At 30.9% G+C, this 19009-nt stretch overlaps 2 protein-coding genes across 2 annotated transcripts; both read left to right on the top strand.

The window, feature by feature from the left end:
* Positions 1-4194: 4194 nt before the first annotated feature.
* LOC108981532 (phytosulfokine receptor 2) lies at positions 4195-5909 on the top strand. Its single transcript, XM_018952744.2, has one exon. The coding sequence runs from the start codon at positions 4541-4543 to the stop codon at positions 5675-5677; it is 1137 nt and encodes a 378-aa protein (XP_018808289.2). The 5' UTR covers positions 4195-4540; the 3' UTR covers positions 5678-5909.
* Positions 5910-13554: 7645 nt separating this feature from the next.
* LOC109010267 (peroxidase 12-like) lies at positions 13555-16210 on the top strand. The gene is made up of 3 exons (XM_018991046.2): positions 13555-13986; positions 14471-14665; positions 15432-16210. The coding sequence occupies exons 1-3, from the start codon at positions 13741-13743 to the stop codon at positions 16056-16058; spliced, it is 1068 nt and encodes a 355-aa protein (XP_018846591.2). The 5' UTR covers positions 13555-13740; the 3' UTR covers positions 16059-16210.
* Positions 16211-19009: the final 2799 nt, after the last annotated feature.

Genomic DNA, 19009 nt, shown 5'->3' with positions numbered 1-19009 from the left:
GACTTTAGCAAAAAATTTGGTGGAAATTTTAAAAGTTAACATGTAGGCAGAGAATTGGTCGAAAAGATCAATTTTTGGTTAAGAGTGAGACGGAGGGGAAATTAGCATCTACTCATGGCCATGGTTGATTTTTAATGGAGTTCTTTATTTGTTTTAAAATATTTCCTATGTGCTAGGACTGCATCTTTTTACACTTAAAATTTATAAAAAATGCTTTAGTTTTAAAAGAATTTTAGAAAAATAAAATCATAAATCAACGTAACTTAATATGATACTTTATATTATAAAATTATTTGTATTAAATAATAGATCGATTATATCATATAAAATTAAAATCTCTTTAAAACGATAGCGCTTCTCAAAATTTATTACTCATCCTAACAAAAAAATAAAATAAAATAAAAATCTCAGAGCTTTTGAGGGAAGTAAGGCACAAAGATGGTAAAAGTTTAGAAGCAGCAAATATGATGAGCATAATTCTTGTAGTTATTTTCTAACAATGGTTAAGGTTCAATGCAGGACATAAATAATGATGCTTGATTCCTTATACAATGAAACACGACCTGCCGTTGAAGAACATGAATGAGAGAGAGAGCCAAGACAGTGTATATAGGTATTTTTGCCAAATTAATTACAGATATTAGGCAGTGTGAAATTTATAATATTTGTTTTTTATAGCCCAAGGTTTTGGTCAACGTTGGGTTATTACGATATCAGAGAATTTATTTAAAAGTCTTTCTTCTAACACATCCAGCACATCGCTGATGTGGAAGGCAACATCAATAATGCAAAAAATGATTGATGTTTTTTAAGGTTATAATAGGTCTTACTCTAAGTAGCGTGCTAATACATAGACTTTTCTATAACAAAACTCTTACGAGAAAAACATGCAACGTCAATTGATTAGGCTTCGTTTGGTTTATAAATTCATTTCAACTCATCATTATAATTTTTTTAAATTCTAACATAAAATATAATAAACAATTCAATTTTTCAAATCTCAAAATAATAATAATATTAAAAACTAATATTTTAACAATATTTTTTCATCTCAACTCAATTCAATATCCAAACACAGCCTAATAGTTTGTTTTTGTGCACTTTGCATGCATAGGGTTCTATTGTTTTTGCATGTTTATTCATTTTTTATTATTGAGATAGATGAAAAATAGATGACTTGATACAATCTTGACAATCAAGGCTCAGTTTGGATTAAAAAATACTCTAAACCAATCTCATCTTATCTCATCATTATAACTTTCATAAATTCTAACATAAAATACAGTAAACAATTCAATTGTTGGATTTAAAATCACTTCATATATATATATATATATAATTAGGGTTGTGCATTTGAGTCGATTTTTTTTTCATTGTTTGGTTCAGAATCAGAAAAACTAGATTCATCCTGGTGGGTATCCAACCTAGTTTTACCTGAATTTGTATCCGAATTTAATCCCACTTTTATTCAAATGCGGGTATGGTTATATAATATGGGTATGGGTCAATACCTGGTACCCGTAACTACGTTTTACAATTTAAAAAAGATTTGTCCAGTCGTTTTATATTTGTAATCTTCTTCTTTAAAATGATTTTTTGACAAATTCAAGTATTCAGTTACAATCCGAATAACGGAATATCCAAATTTTTATAACACCATAATGTTGGATACCTGCCTAGATTATAAGGAAGTTAATCCATATGGATATCTGAACCATATTATAAACTCGTATCCAGTTTAATATGGCATATGAATTTACATCCTGCCTCTAATGATGGATGAGTTTCGCTACTCATCATCCTCACACACCATATTTATTTTTATTTTTTTAAAATTTTTTTGTTGTATTCTTCATAAATTAATTGATTTCATTTACTCATCATTTATAGATCATACATTTTGTAAGAGAAAAAATAAAAATAAAAATAAAAATAAAAAATTATGTGTAATGTGTGTTGTGAAGATGATGAGTATAATTTTTCAATGATGGATATATGAATGGAACATGATTTCAAATATATATTTTAAGGAAAACACTACTATGCCCACTTTATTTGACACCTCTATTTGACCGTTGGTCACTTTTTTTTTTTTTTTAACCTAGTGATTAAGGAATTGATTTTGAATGTATTGGTGTATTTTTTTTATTTTTTAAATGTATTTAAATATATTAAAAAAATGTGAAAAGAAAAAAAAAAAATTTTTACGCTAGGCGGTATGCCCAGCGGTCAAATTGGGGCTGCAGAGTAGCCGCACCCATATTTTAACTAACGGTAAAGATAAGTAAAATTAAGCTTATAGTTTATCTTTATCAGTCCCGTTTAAATAGTAAAAATATTTTATCTCATCATTATAATTTTTTTAAATTTTCATATAAAATATAATAAATAATTTAACTTTTTTAATTTTTAAATAATAATAATATTATTAAAAAAATAATATTTTATTTAATTTTTAACTAATTTCTTCTTTAGGGTAGGTTTGGGAGGTGAGATGAGAATTTTGTGTTTTGTTTTGAAATTTAAAATATTAAGTTTTGGTATTATTATTGTTTTGAGATTTGAAAAATGTGTATTGAAATTTGAAAAAGTTGAATTATTTATTATATTTTGTATAAAAATTTAAAAAATGTGTAATAATAAGATAAAATGAGATGAGAATTTTATGTTTTGGTTTTGGCCCCAAACCTGCCCTAAGAGCATTGGCATTGGCTTCATCAAAGTCATCTTCAAAATTTGATGAAAATTACATGTTTTGCATAAATCTAAAACTTCCTTAGCCAAAACTCCACATTGGATTAGTCATTTGATTCATCAAAATAATAATATAATATTATTTTTTTAATAATATTATTTTTTAATTTTTTGGAACTACACTAATCATATGTTAATTAATAATTTAATTTATATTTAAATTATTGTTTCCCAACTAATTTTTTTCCTCAACTTAATTATCCAACAAATACATTTTTTCAATCAATTTTTTCTTGAAATAGAAAATCAGTTAGAAAAATCATTAATTCTTATTCAAATAGAAATTTAAAATATATAAAAAAAAATCATTCGGTTACACTTTACTCCAATGACAAATGGGAGGAAGAGTGTCAAGTCATTTTACTCCAATGGCATTCAACTTGCAAGATTAAAACACAATAAAAAATACATTTGCTTGATGAATAGTAACACTTCAAATTTGAAGGATACTATGAATTTACTGTAGCTCACAACTTCCCATCTATCCTTTTGATGAATCCAATGCAGCTAGATTTTGATCAAATTCATCAAATTTTACATTTGGCTAGGCTTTTGATGAAGCCAATGCCAATGCTCTAAGTCACCATCTATACGGAATGCATTTGTCCAGCTTTGATTTTCTAGCATTAGCCGTTTGAGACAATGAGGAGTAGGTAGCCAAATACCGTGTGGGGTCCCTTCCACGGAGTTTTGCTTCTTAATTTTTCTTTTTCTTAACTCAAATTTCAATGGCCTTTTACGTATTTTCCTCGCGTTTCTGTCTAGAATACATTACACGTATATCAATTGTCTTCGCTAATATAAGACCCATCGCAACCGTCAATTATTGAAATAGAGTTCTTCTATTTTTAAATAGAACACATCATTTTCATTTAAACAATAATCTATCTTTTAAATTATATTATATCATATTATATAAAAATACTCTACTAAATATATATTGTATACGAATATAACTTTTCTTAAATCAATCATTGCCGTCCTTCCCTTTTCCTTAAATGACATGTGTGGGTCCTTGATGGGTTGTAAATAAATCTGAAAATGTTTATTGAAAACTGTTTATCATTGTATATTATTCTAAATAAGTTAAATGTTTTTATTAAGAAATTAATTGTTCAAACTAAATTATATTTCAAAGTTAAAATTATATTATATTGTAAAACATTTTTAATAAATCTAACTTATCGTATTAAGACATATCGGTAGGTAAATTAATTTGTTTAGAGTTTTTTTAATTCAGCAGTCTTACACTATATATTTGTTCATGTGAATTTTTATTTTTTTCTTGTATATTATAAAATTGATGTGTAAAATTTTTTTATTTTTTTAAATCTATTTTTAGACCTAATATATATATATTTTTATTTTATATAAATGCTTGCCATATGAGATATGGGTTAGTAATTTGGAAGAAAATATAGGGTGTAGTATTTAATAGTTAATTGACGGTTATTGATGAATCTGAGTCATCTGACGTCTATAATTCTTTCCCCCTACACAATTCTTCCCCATAGTATTTCTCTATGAACGTTGACTCGTTCAGAGTAGAAAGTTAGAGACTTTAGATACCACCGACGACTGACCAATCTATCTTCCTGGAAATCTCTCACCCCACCGCATAGGGCGGCTCTCTTTTTCCTATACCGAAATTCAAGTACCCTTCCCAGTCAAACTCCATCCCCATAATCACCCCGTCCCCTTTACACATCCATATCTCGAACACCCCTCCCCCTCCTCCCTCCCATCGCTTTCACCTTTCTCCTCCTTGAATTCCTCTTGTTTCGCCATGGAAAGCGGTCTCCAAGGTCTTATCGCAGCCGCTGCGAGTTTCCTCATCGTGACCATACTCGTGGCTTTCGTGATCATCATCTGTAAACGAAACGAGAAGCCTACTCATCGAAGCCGAGCTAACGATCGAGCCCGAGCCCGAACCCGAGCCCTCTCCAGAGGTAACACCGAGCTTTCCTCCATCACTGTCGACGAGAGCGCGTCCTTCGACCCCAACCTCCGAATCTCCATGACCGAGCTCGTCATCGCTACCAAGAACTTCTCCGCCGACCTGATCGTTGGAGACGGAAGCTTCGGCCTCGTCTATAAGGCGCAGCTTAGTGGCGTCCCCGTCGCTGTCAAGAAGCTCGACCCGGACGCTTTTCAAGGGTTTCGGGAGTTTCAGGCCGAGATGGAGACCCTGGATAAGCTCCGTCACGAAAATATCGTCAAGATTCTCGGGTACTGCGTCTCGGGGTCCGAGAGGCTCCTAGTTTACGAGTATATGGAAAAAGGCAGCCTCGACCAATGGTTGCAGGACGCTTCATCAGAAAACGATACCTCGGCAGCGGCCTGGCCAAATCCCGGTGTACGGTTACCGTTATCTTGGGAGACGAGGGTTAAGATTGCCCAGGGTGTGGCTAATGGGCTCGCCTATTTACATGGTTTGGAGAAGCCCATCATTCATAGGGATATAAAAGCTAGCAATGTGTTGTTGGATTCGAAATTTGAGGCCCATATTGCAGACTTTGGGCTTGCAAGAAGGGTCGGCGAGTCGCATTCCCACGTGTCGACGCAAGTGGCGGGCACGATGGGATACATGCCGCCGGAGTACAAGGAGGGACTCACAGTGGCGACGGTGAAGGCCGACGTGTATAGTTTTGGAGTATTATTGCTTGAAATTGCGACCGGTATGCGGCCCAATTTACCCGCGGTCGTGGACGGAAAAGAGGTGGTGCTAGTGGAATGGGCAAAAAAAATGGTGGCTGAAAATAGGCAAATGGAAATTTTGGATGCCAATATTAAGAGGGAGGAACTATTGGAGGCCAATGTGAAGAAGTATTTTGATATTGCTCGTTCGTGCATAAGTGAGTTATCAAGAAATAGGCCAACTATGGGTCAGGTGGTTGAATCGTTGAATCAAATTTCAGGGTGAAATTGCATTTAGTGAATGGTTGAGTGAGTGATGTTTAAGTTGTTGTTCAAGTTCTTTGAGAGATTTATAGAGATCATGAAAGGGAAGTAAATAGCTTGTTGAGCAAGGTATAAATTATGTGCAAGTAGGGTCATTTAGTATTGTGCTTTAAAGTAAGACTCTTTGGAATGGACTTGTGCATAAGCCAAGTCCTTGAAATATTGATGGGAATTCAGGGCTTGTTTAAGCTGCCTATTGTCACTTTATTATTATTATAGTTTTCACCCTTACTCTATATTCTATTTCACTTGAGTTAGATTTTGTATACCCCTTTGCATGTTAGAATTCATTATTTTCTAGTTGTTACTTATTTATAGAGTGGAAAATGTAGAAAAGAGAAAGCAGAGCTCACTCTCTGCCTTTGCATGGAGTGCATAGGGCATAGGAGAGAAATCCTTTTTGTTTGTTGAGCATATTTCATTCAGAAATATGAGGAATTCTAACTTGTTTTTTAATAATAACTTACATTGAGTATCTCAGATAATTGGTGAATACTAATTAGATAGTTTATGAATAGTTGTTAAATGGTAGTAAACTGTTTATAAATAATAATAAAGTAGTTTGAGAAGGTCTATGAACAGTTGTGTTCCCAAACAAAGCCTGAGTATTGTACGAGAATGTTTTAGATTTGTATCCAGTATAAATTATATTTTATTTTATTGAAAAACAATTATTTGTTACCATTAGTTTATGAGAACTGCTACAGATACAAAGAGATTGCATAAAAGTAAATTTATAAATTGATATGAGTTCATGAGATCCGTTAGATTTACTTTATAATAAAAGTAATTTTATAAATTTACTTTTGTATAATATCTTTATAGTTAAGTATTTTTCTTAGTTTATATCCTTTGTACATAGAATGCTTTGTTTTATGCTCAATTATTAAAAAAAAAATTATATATTTATTCTCCAAAGCATTTAATAAAAAGATGCGAGTTATTTTTTATTTCTTTTTCCCATCCATGGTAAGGACTAGGTATACAATTTGAATTTGAGCAAGGCTTTAATTTGAAGAACTACTTTAATAATGGAGAGGAGCCTCCACTCGCGAAGTTTGCTAAAAAGACAGAGCACTTTCTTGTCGTTTTTCTTGTGCCAACATGGGACTTGTTTAATCAATGTATTTCTCACTGTTTTTTTAATCCTCGTTTTGTCACAATATGAATGGCAAGCCTATCTTTTGGAAGTGGTAGGTGGGTGGTGGTGGTCGACCCAAACGATCGAGGAGGATGGGAGGATAACAACCACAATTATGTTTTATTATTAAATTTATTGATAAGGGAATTTAGGCTTGTAGGACAATGAGTTATTCTATGCATATAATGGTGTTAGGTGACCTTTTAACTTTGTTATTACCTAGTGCTAAGGAGTGGTGGAGAATTTGGCGAATGTGTGTGGAAAAGAGATTTTTGAAGTATGAAATTTTTGGTAAGAAAATAATTTGTGTAGTCTTCTGATGTGTACGCTCTACATGCTCACTTTAAAAAAAGTGGATAATCTGAGACTCATATGAAAAGTTTTATTTTCTAATAGTGGGTCTCACTATTCACGTGACGTAATTTGATTTGGAAGATAAATTTTAAAATTCGAGTCTTATAAATCAAATTATATCATGTAAATGATGTGTGGTGTAAAACATTCAAATAACATTATTCTTTAAAAATAATGTGTGAGTTTGTATACCATAAGACTGTATCTAACATTACTTTTTCTTATTATAATAAGGAGATTTAGAGTGAATTGATATTTAATCTATCGTTTTGTTCAAGAGTATTGATTGTAACATAGTTTAAAATAATAATAATAAAAATAAAAATAAAAATCAATAGACAAGAATCAATACACAAGAATTTAGACATGATTCCTCCAGATCGTTTATGTTCAACAGGGGAAAAGACAATGATTGTTAGCCTCTCTTTCTATAAGATTCAAACTAATTTGGTATGACATCGACATGGGCTTTTCATGTACAAGTAAAAAGCAAGTATAGGATACCCAAATAGAGAATATATAACTAAACCCACAATCCAACTCCATTAAGATTCACAATTCTAAGAGTATTACACTTACAATTGAAAAAAGAATTCTATTCTTTTGGATTCAGAAATCATCTTATCTCATTTCATTTTATTTTATCATTATAATTTTTTCAAATTTTCATACAAACATAATAAACAATTCAAAATTTTTAAATCTCAAAATAATAATAATATTAAAAAATAACATTCTGACAATATTTTATTCAACTCATTTAAAACTATCTCATCTCATCTCATTTCATGTTATATGAATGACGTGTGTGGTATAAATGTTTTTAAATAGAATTATTCTTTAGGTATATATATATATATATATATATATATATATATATATATATATAGATGTTGTTACAAAGAACTCGGATGCAGTAATGGCAGAAACCCCCTCTCAATTCCAAAAGAACTTACACAATAGAGTTCTCAGCAAACTCAAAAATCAAGAGGGAGGATGGGCAGAACATGCTTTGCAAAGGATTAATAAGGAACCAATTCAACAACAGATCGAACTTTTTCTCTGCAGAATTTATGCCAAAATACATTATAGAGCAAACGTTATTGTTATGCCCTTGAATAGTTGAACCATAAACTTCAATTTTTGCATTCAAATTAAAGAAAGTTCCTCATCATTCATGCATGAGTCATGGCTTCAACTAAAGCTTGGTTTCATTACAATTATGCCTTTTTGGAAAGCCAAGAACTAAAGCTTTTAAGAATTTCGTGCCTAATCTCTCAAATACAGCTCCAAAGTATTGGTGCGGCTGATGTGATTAGTTAAAATAGTTATTTTATTTTAAAAGAAATGATGTAACCAATTACATTAATGAAATGTATAAAAAGTTTGTAAAATAATTACACATAAAATTATTGATTCGGATATTCCCATGAAGGATTTGGCTCAAACTTAATGTAGATGCATGCAGGAACTTAATTTCCTTGGGTCAAAGGTTTCTGCAGGAAAATTAATTTACGTAATTTCTTTTTCTTTTTTCCACTAATGTTTTAAAACACAACATGTTAAAAGGATTTACGTATCTGCTGCAGAGGATAATTATTATCCATTTTCTGGACCATCTAAATCTTATCCATTTTCTGTATCCAGATTTGATTGTGAAAGCTAGCGACCCTTCCGACTCTCCGAGGCACTCGTCCATTGAAACACGTACCTACGATGCATAATTTGTTCAAAAGTCTTATAATTGTCAAAATGTGTTAGTTTAAGAGTAACGTCGCACCCCTTTCATTTTCTTTAATTAGATAATTGAGTTCTCTTTTTGAACATTAGGACCGGGGTTTTAATACTGAAATGAGATATTTTAGATAAAAATTGAAAGTTGAATAAAATATTATTTTTTAATAATATTATTATTATTTTGAGATTTAAAAAAGTTGAATTATTTATTTTATTTTGTGTGAAAATTTGAGAAAATTGTAATGATTAGATGAGATGAGATGAAACACTTTCACTATCTAAACGGATCCAATGAGAACACCAACTCTCTCCTCATTGTGTTTGTTAAGAACATTCGTGGAGTTATATAAATGAACATTCGTGCTTTGGAGGATAACTACAGTTGAACTCTTGAGACATTTCTCTCTGATAAAAAATCTATTGGTTGTAAATGAGTTTTCAAAACTAAGCTCAAGGTCGATAGCTCCATTGAAAGGTATAAAACTCGGTTGGTTGTCAAAGGTTACACTTATGTTGAAGGTCTTGACTATCGTGAGACATTTGCACCGGTTGCCAAAATGACTACTATTTATTGCTTATTGGTGGTCGTTGCCGTCAAACATTGGGTCATTCATCAACTCGATGTCAGCAATGCCTTCTTACATGACGACTTTGATGAATAATTCTACATGACACCACCTCCTGGATATTGCATAAAGGGGGAGACCCGTGTCCGTCGGCTCTGAAGATCTCTCTATGACCTCAAACAAGCCTCCTGCAACTTGGTTTTTAAACTAACCTATGTGCTTCTTGATGCAGGTTTTCATCTGTCTCAGGCCGATCATTCTTTATTTACTCTTGTCACCTCCACCAGCCTTATTTTTGTTCTTGTTTATGTTGATGATATCTTGGTTGCTGGTAACAATATCTCTCAGATCAAGGTTTTCAAAAGACTCCTGTCCACCCATTTCAAAACTAAAAATCTTTGTTATTTGAAATATTTTCTTAGACTCGAAGTTGCTCACTCTCAAAAAGGTATCTTTCTCAATCAGCGCAAATATGCTCTTGATATTCTTTTCGACAGTGGACAACTCGATGCCCAAACTGCCCATTTTCTTATGGAACATGAACACTTGAAACTTAGCATTGAAGATGACGATCTCCTCCCTGATCCTTGCACTTACAGATGCCTAGTTGGACGACTCATCTATTTGACCATCACCTGACCTGACATTGTCTATGCAATTAATATTCTCAGTCAATTCATACATTCTCCTCGGGTTCCTAACCTGATTGCCGCTATTCGTGTTCTTCGTTACATCAAAGGCAGTCCAGTCCAAGACATTTTATTCTCTTCCTCTAACAGTATGCATGTCACAACATACATTGATTCTGATTGAGCCAGTTGTCCCACCACCTGTCGTTCCACCACCAGATATTTCATTCAGTTAGGAACCAGTCCAATCTCATGGCGTACAAAGAAACAGATTATAGTAGCAAGGTCTTTCGCTGAAGCTGAATATCGAGCTATGACCGCCACCTCCTGTGAACTCACCTAGTTGAAGCAACTTCTCACTGATCTTGGAATTTCTCATCTCGAGTCTTTCATCTTACATTGTGACAACCAATCTGCTCTCTACATTGCGCATAACTCTGTGTTCCATGAGCATACTAAATACATTGAGATTAATTGTCAGATTGTTCGTGATAAAATTCAATTAGGCCTCCTTACAGTCGTTCACATTTCTTCCACTGAACAAGTTGCCGATATTTTCACTAAAACCTTGGGATGAGAACTTTTTCATCATTTTGTACACAAGTTGGGTATTACGGATCTCTATGCACCAACTTAAAGAAGAATATTGACAGTTGCCATATTTTCCAGATTCTCCATCTCCAAAAAATCAGTCACCTTAATTCTAAGAATTTGTCTAATTTATATAATTAGTCTACTTACCTTTTATACATATTTCTATATTTAATCTCCTGTACATCTATATATTTATAAAGTGATACACAAATAAATATATAATTTTAAATGAAAATCACTCTCCCCAATCGGTTTTAACAATAAACAAGCCCTAATCTAGACCACACGAATAGAGTTGCTAGAAAATGGCATCTTTTGACCAATATTTGCTTTTCAAAATTTATTTGTGCTGTTTTCTGTTGGGTTTTGTCTGCAAAGGGGTGATTTTCCATCCTTTTTTTAACTTGTACCTCAGATAATATTCCAGTTAGATTATCCTATTTTCCATATTTTGGACGATATTCCAATGAAAATATCATGCTGGTCGTCTCCAAACATAAACTTTTTAGGCCTATGCCGAAATAATTTTTGTTTCTGTCATTTGTCTTTTTAACAGTGTTATTTGAACGGCTTTATATCATAAATCATTCATGTAATATAAAATAATTTTTAAAATTTAGATTTTAAAATTAAATTATATCACCTAAATAATATAAGATATAAATTCCTTCAAATAAAAATTATTCTCGCCGGATATTCTTTCTTGACGTAGTTCTTTTGGGCTCTTTTGGTTTTACCACTTTATTGGACTTTAATGGCCGGATATATCTCACAGTTTTTGGTAGTTTAGGAAAAAGACGCACATGGGCTGCTACATTTTTATCTCGGAGGAATCCATGTGCCATGAGAAAAAAATAAAAAATAAAAAATAAAAAATAATAATAATACTGTAAAGCATGGAAGTTCCCTAGAAAGTTGCTCCTATAAAGCCAGTCATTTGGAGTCGTGCTTAGGCAATTATGACTTTAGATTATTCAATACTATAATCAATCCCTCTTTTATTTTTTTATATAAAAAATAAAATTACGTATAATCATTTTAAAAAATAATAAAACTTATTATTAAAAAATTAAATTTTTTATTTAAATTCTATATTTATTTATTTATTTTAAAAAATTATACAACGTTTACATATTTTACGATTGTAAATATTATTATTTTTTAAATATTAATTGTAATGAATTATTTTATTATTAAATAATGTATAGATTACATTATCTACTTAACTTAAATACTATGATTTGAAGGTTTTTTTTTTATATTGCAAGTATATTTTAAGAAAGTAATGTTACGTACAGTCGTAAAATGTGTAAATATCATACAATTATTTTGAAAAAGAGTAGAATTTATTATTAAAAAATTAAATTTTTTCATATAAATTTTATATTTATTTTTTTAAAAATAATTGTACGATACTTACACACTCATAATTATAAATATTATTTTCTTATTTTAAGATAGGATGAAGACATCAAATTTAAAAGTTATCCAATGACGTTACCTAAAAGAAAAAAAAAAAAAAAAAAGGTTATCCAATGACACGTACATATCAGACTGAAGAAAGGCACACTGTAAGAAAGAGGTTTGAGAAATTATTATTATTGCTCTAAATATTTTTATTCTAAAATCATTAAAATACATTATCTTGATTTTAGTGACAAATTCTAAAATAATCTCTCACAAAAATTTCCTTTTTAAAAATATTTCGATGGTCTATCTAAAAAATCTAAGAAATTGTATTACTTCAAACACAATTCTAACATACACCGTTAATTTTACAAAAATCTATAAAATATGTTACTCAAAATTTTCAAACAAGTATTTAAAAAATAAAAATAAAAAACTTGCATACAAGAATCTCGCAAAATCTCACAAAAAGTAATAGAAAAACAAATCCGACTGGCTAGCATGTTACCTGCAGAGGGTGCTGTTTTGAAGATATCTCAGTACTCAACCACATTTTTAGGTAACAATGGTGGATCATTTATTGAACAGTGACGCGTTATCTTATTTGGCATATCTGCCCATAAAATTGGAGTAAATTTGATGGGGCCGGCCAATTACCTGAAAGCAGAGATCGATCAGCATGATAAATCTCATAGTTAATTTGCATTACAAATATGGAAATATGGAAATGATATTTATAGTCTGAAAATCTCACACATTTTTTTTTTAAAAAAATTAAATAAATTTAAGACTCATATTAAAAAAAAATTATTTTTTTAATAATAAATTATATTTTCTTAAAAAAAAAGACTGCGTGAATTTGCACATCTTAAGACTATATCTAATAAAAAAAATTTATACATAATATTAATATCATACTTTTATCTCACTAAATATAATATGACATATTTATCACTATTAAATAAATATTTATTACATGCTTCTTTATCATTTAATAGTGATAAATGTATCATATATCACTTAAAATGATAAAAATAATATGAGAATATGGTGTATTATATTACTCGAGATGAGATAAAGAAATATAAAAATTAAAAAATATTATTTTTAATATTAATATTATTATAAAATTTGAAAAAATTAAATTATTTATTATATTTTATATAAAAATTAAAAAAAATTATAATAATAAAATGAAATAAAATATTTTTTAAATTTTATTTTTCGTGTCCCTAATTCCTAAACAAAGGAGTGTGCCGCTTGTCCCAACGTCTATTTTTCTCTTGGTTGCCAAATTTGATAAGATTTGGTAGAAAATATAAAAAAAAAAGATGTTAACAGTAACAGATAAGATTTCAAACCTCGTGAACTCCACACGCTTTTATATTCCAAGTTGCACACTTGCAGTGTGAAAGTGTTACAATAATCCATGGCTTTTTGGACATTTTGAGGTTCCCTTCCCGTTCCCTTGAAAAGTCCAAGGTGAGACTATTCAAATATCTTGTACTATAATCGTCTGCAAGCTTACCATCTAAGCTGTCTGGCTTTTATATAAAGCTCCCCCATTTGCTCTTTCTCTGCACAATCAAAACCCACCATGGCTGGTTTTACTTCTTTTTCCTCTGTGCTTTTGATTTCTTCTCTTTTACTGGTTTCCTATGCTTTTGCTGCAGAGGTAAAATCCTCTGTCCCTATAGTGAAAGGGCTCTCATGGTCATTCTACGACTCTAAATGCCCTAAGCTTGAATCCATCGTCAGAAAGCAGCTCAAGAAGGTTTTCAAGGAGGATATCGGCCAAGCTGCAGGCTTGCTGCGCCTTCATTTCCATGACTGCTTTGTTCAGGTAACAATACTAGTCTAGCATAAGCCCATCATCAGAAGATTATGCACTTGAACACTTTTAAAAATCATTGCAAAACTCTGTAGAAAAAGTGTTTGACAGCATAAAAAATAATGGGTGACTGCTTTTCCTCCATGAAAAGCTTTCTATCTTACTAATAGCCCTAATCTTGATCGATCTTCTCAATTTTAGTTCCTTGATCATGTCTGCAAATGGGAAATAGGACCGCTCCATGACTTCCAGTATCTATAGAGAAGAAAAGTCTGGACTTGTCCTTTTCACATGGGCCATTCTAATACAAGAAAAGACAACTTCATCTCAGTCTAAACTTACTTGCTAACCAAACAAGTTTCTTAGCCTTAACCAAAACTGTATTTTTGGGGTTTTTTTATGGCATGTTTTGGTAGCAAACAACATTTTGTAAGCATTTATTAGTCATATTAAACTGTTTTATTTCTTAAATTTTTGCATCTCACTTTCGATGCAGGGATGTGATGCTTCTGTGTTGCTTGATGGATCAGCCAGTGGTCCGAGCGAGCAAGATGCGCCTCCAAACCTCACCTTGAGAGCTAAGGCATTTGAGATCATCAATGATCTCCGTGACCTCGTCCATGACAAGTGCGGAAGGGTCGTTTCTTGCGCGGACATCACTGCTCTTGCTGCGCGTGATTCTGTTTTCCTGGTACTTACTACTTAGCTTTAGTACATCCTCTTTACTTTTTTGTCGCACTGCATAGAATCTAGCTAGCTAATTCAACACCAAACGCCAGATTGTCACTAATATTCTTCGTAGTCTCCTCTCCATCTTTTTCCTTTTCCTTTTCATTTTCTTTTTCATTTAAGAAAGAGAAATACTTTAATAATAAAAAATTTATATAAAAATAAATTTACAAACTGATTTAAATCATCTGATTTAAAGATATTTTTATTATAAATTAAATTTAGCTGATGTCAAATATATTAATTTATGTGTATATTTTTATATAATCTATTTGTATCTAAAACGATTTACTTTTTTTATAAAAAAAATTGATTTAACACAAAAAATCTCATAAAAATAACCTAACCAATTATTTAATATGATATATTAAATTAAAAAATTAATTTTATTATAAAATATATCTAATATAAAACTATGTCAATACGGAGATTTATTTTTATAGTATCTCATTATTTTTTTAATCTAATAAGAGTCATTAATGCCATAATTGAAGCAACAACTAAATTAGCTATAAAAATAAAATTTATTTTATGTGTTCATTTCTCTTCGAGATTTGAGATTTGTATCTTCTGTTGGACCAGCAACTAGATGAAATTATTTGCAGTTCTGCAATGAAGCTTGGAAATCAATTAGAGAACACTATATTTTTGTATAAACATATGCATTGGTAGGTATTGCCTTGGAAAATATTTCATGTAACTTATGCTGAACCGCTTACTCCCTGCAGTCAGGAGGCCCCGATTATGCTGTGCCACTTGGAAGGCGGGACGGACTAAACTTTGCAACACAGGAAGTGACATTGGCCAACCTCCCCCCACCTACAAGCACCACCAGTGACCTTCTTGCCAACCTGTCCTCCAAGAACTTCGACGCCACCGATATCGTAGCCCTCTCCGGTGGTCACACCATCGGTGTCGGTCACTGTGCCGGTTTCACTGGTCGCCTCTACCCGACTCAAGACTCTACCATGGACAAGACCTTCGCCAAAGACCTTAAGGAAATATGTCCCGCTTTGGATTCCAATGGCTCCACAGTGTTGGATATCCGGTCCCCCAACAAGTTTGATAACAAGTACTATGTTGATCTCATGAATCGCCAAGGCTTGTTCACCTCAGACCAAGATTTGTACACTGATAAAAGGACAAGGGACATTGTCACTAGCTTTGCTGTTGATGAGGGGCTCTTCTTTGAGAAGTTTGTTGATTTCATGACCAAGATGGGGCAACTTAGCGTGTTGACTGGCACGAAAGGAGAAGTTCGTGCAAATTGCTCCGTGAGGAACTCTGATAATGTAAAACTGAAAACTTTGGTGGAAGAAGAAGAAGAGGAGGCAGCTGCTCATTCTGAGTTGTAGGGTTGTTTGCCTGTTTCCATTTCTTAACTTGGTTTATGTATTTCTATTTTCTTTTTTGTCGAACTTTTGTATTTCCTGGTTTCAAGGGATCAGTACACTGCTTGTGATCTAATGTTAATAAGACTGTTTTTCTTTGACAAATTTGAGGATAATTCTGTCGGTTGGATTAGATCAAAGTAAGATCCTATATTAGTGTCTAAATCATATATATGTATATATTAGTTTTTTATTATTATTATGGATAAAATATAATTTATTAAATTAATAAACACAGGCGGTGGATCATGGGGAGGAGATTGCAATAAATTATACCCAAAAGCAATTAATATGGAGAGACAAAACACAATAATTAACGGCTCGTTGAATTGGTCTCATATTGCTTAGCTTGATGCCAAAATGAAAACATTTTTAAATTCCATTTTGGATGGATAAAGGAAGATAGAAATGAATTAATATATATGAATGATAAAAGTGGTTTTATATTATTTCTTCATTAGATAGAACTATATGTTATATAATTATAGAGAGATTTAATAAAAATAAATTTATAAATTGATGATATTAGTTTCATGTGATATGTTATATTTATTTTAAAATAAAATTAATTTTATAATTTAACTACCACTTCAAAACACATCAATTATAGAGTTTATTTTTATAAAAATTTTTGTAACTTAAATATTTCTTTATAATAGTTATAATCATGATCTCACTTATAATACATGTCGACTGAGATTTTAAATTACACTAGAATATATATGATTTAAATCTTTTGAGAAATGATAGTTATAGTCGTGAGTGTATAGGAAGTGTACAATCACTTTAAAAAAAATAAATAAATATAAGATGTACATAAAAAAAAATTAATTTTTTAATAGTGAACTCTACACTTTTTTAAAACGACTGTATGACACTTGTACATTCTACAATTATATGTAGAATTACTCAAATCTTTCTCAGCTCATTGTGTGATTTGAACTTTGACTGTTTCGTTACCTAACTTTGGGATATCTCTATTAACCTTAATTAACTTTATTTTTAGATATTTATTTTAATTTTAATTTTAATTTAAAAAATAATTTTTATAATTTTAAGATACGTAAATCTTTCATTCTTTTTGAAAAAAATAAATAAATTTAAAATATACATAAAAAAATAGATTTTACTTTTTGAAAAAATAAATGTGCGAAACTTACTCACAATAGGACTTAATTTAATATTACTTTATTAATTTAGTTTTTGAAAATAATATTTATTAAAGTGATCACTTATCAATTTTATATACTGAATAAATTATATGCTCAAATAGTGTTAAAGGTAGTCCTTCACATAGAACGTGTTTAAAAAGTCGTATTTCTTTATTAGTCATTGTTGCTTTTCTAAGTAAATGGGGGCATTATTTTATCATTCATTGGTCTTTAAAGATGTCGTGACCTACATTAATTACTGGCTCGTCCATACCTGCCACGGCATTAAACTATCCTCTAAGTCATCAAATAACAACCAAAGACATTGAAGTCTCTTAAAATACTAATTAATGGAAATCTGATCAGGTGGGTTAGGTATGGCTCACAGGTGGACGTGAGCCCTTTTAAAGTCTAATATGAACTCCAAATACACACACGAGTACAAATGTTTTTTTTTTAAAGTATTTTTTAAACCTTTTTATTCATTAAGAGAAAATTAAAAAAAAATATAAATTTATTAATAATTACTTCTTAACCATTAAAAAATAAAATATATAAATATACACATTTAAGAATCATACTAACATTTTACTTTGCAAATAAGAAAGAAAAAATGAAAAGAAAGAAGCACTTGACAGATGGAATGGTACAATGAATATGGAACTGCCTAGCTAACTCATTTTGCTCTTTAAATACGCAAGAAAATTGACCCATTCCTAACCTAATAATACAGTAATTGACGCATGCATGCATCTAAATAGTAAATGCAAGTAGAGGGCGGGCGTGGGCTATATATATAAGTCTGATCAATTTTCAACAATGTTGGAAAAATGTGGTATTCCTATCTAATTCTTATATGAATTTAACAACTTTAAATAAGATACATACAAATATTATAAAACTTACTTAATCTTATCTCTCCAACGGATAATGTTATTGTAAATCATACGGACAAAGACTTTCTTCTACTTGTGGCTACGTTTAAATATTGAGATGAGTTGGATTCTTTATGAATAGTAATAAGTTAAGATAATGTAATAAGTTTTATGAGGCATACTTAAGATGAATATAGATGTATTTGAATGTTAAATTGAGTTTATATATATATATTTATGGAAATTTGAAAAAAGTTATGATTCCCACGTATAAAGAAATGTTCAATTGAAAAAGGTTGTTAGTCCTATGTGTAAAGAAGTTTTGAGTTGATATGAGTTTAGTGATTTGAAAATTGAATATTTGGATGTTAGACTCAATTTAAAATTAAACTAAACTGAATTGATTTCAGTACAGTCCAACAACCAAACCTAGCAGTTGCTATGACTTTCCCTTACAATTTAGGTTACATTTAGATGCTGAGACGATCTTGAATAATTTGTGAATAGTAATAAATTAAAAAAAATAATAAATATTTTGTAAATAGTAATAAACTCTTTGTAAATACTAATAAATAATAATGCAAACTACTTTACTTACCAAAAATTGCTATGTATGCAGTATACGTAAGCCAAGTTGCAGGGTGAAACAGTGAGAACCGTACCGGGGTTTGTGGCATAAACGTGGATGCAACACGTACGCAACGTCGTCGTCTAACATTTTATAATATGTTTCGAGTCTTCGACGCATCCATTAATTCCTCGCAACCTGTCTAAAGCCATACTTAAATTTTATGTGTTGTTGATGTGCAGACTAATTAAGCTTATAAATATGTCACGACGCTTAAAAACACTTGATCATGTGAAGAATATCGAGAGATATTTGCATTGT

Source organism: Juglans regia, chromosome 15, assembly GCF_001411555.2.
Source record: "Juglans regia cultivar Chandler chromosome 15, Walnut 2.0, whole genome shotgun sequence".
Classification (NCBI taxonomy): domain Eukaryota; kingdom Viridiplantae; phylum Streptophyta; class Magnoliopsida; order Fagales; family Juglandaceae; genus Juglans; species Juglans regia.
This window is presented reverse-complemented; position numbering and strand designations above follow the sequence as displayed.

What these genes read in the sequence shown, in the direction of transcription:
- LOC108981532 (XM_018952744.2), top strand. Translation starts at nt 4,541, where the DNA reads ATGGAAAGCGGTCTCCAAGGTCTTATCGCAGCCGCTGCGAGTTTCCTC.
- LOC109010267 (XM_018991046.2), top strand. Translation starts at nt 13,741, where the DNA reads ATGGCTGGTTTTACTTCTTTTTCCTCTGTGCTTTTGATTTCTTCTCTT. An exon ending in TCCATGACTGCTTTGTTCAG is followed by an intron (nt 13,987 to 14,470) that starts GTAACAATACTA and finishes CTTTCGATGCAG; the next exon opens with GGATGTGATGCTTCTGTGTT. An exon ending in CGCGTGATTCTGTTTTCCTG is followed by an intron (nt 14,666 to 15,431) that starts GTACTTACTACT and finishes TACTCCCTGCAG; the next exon opens with TCAGGAGGCCCCGATTATGC.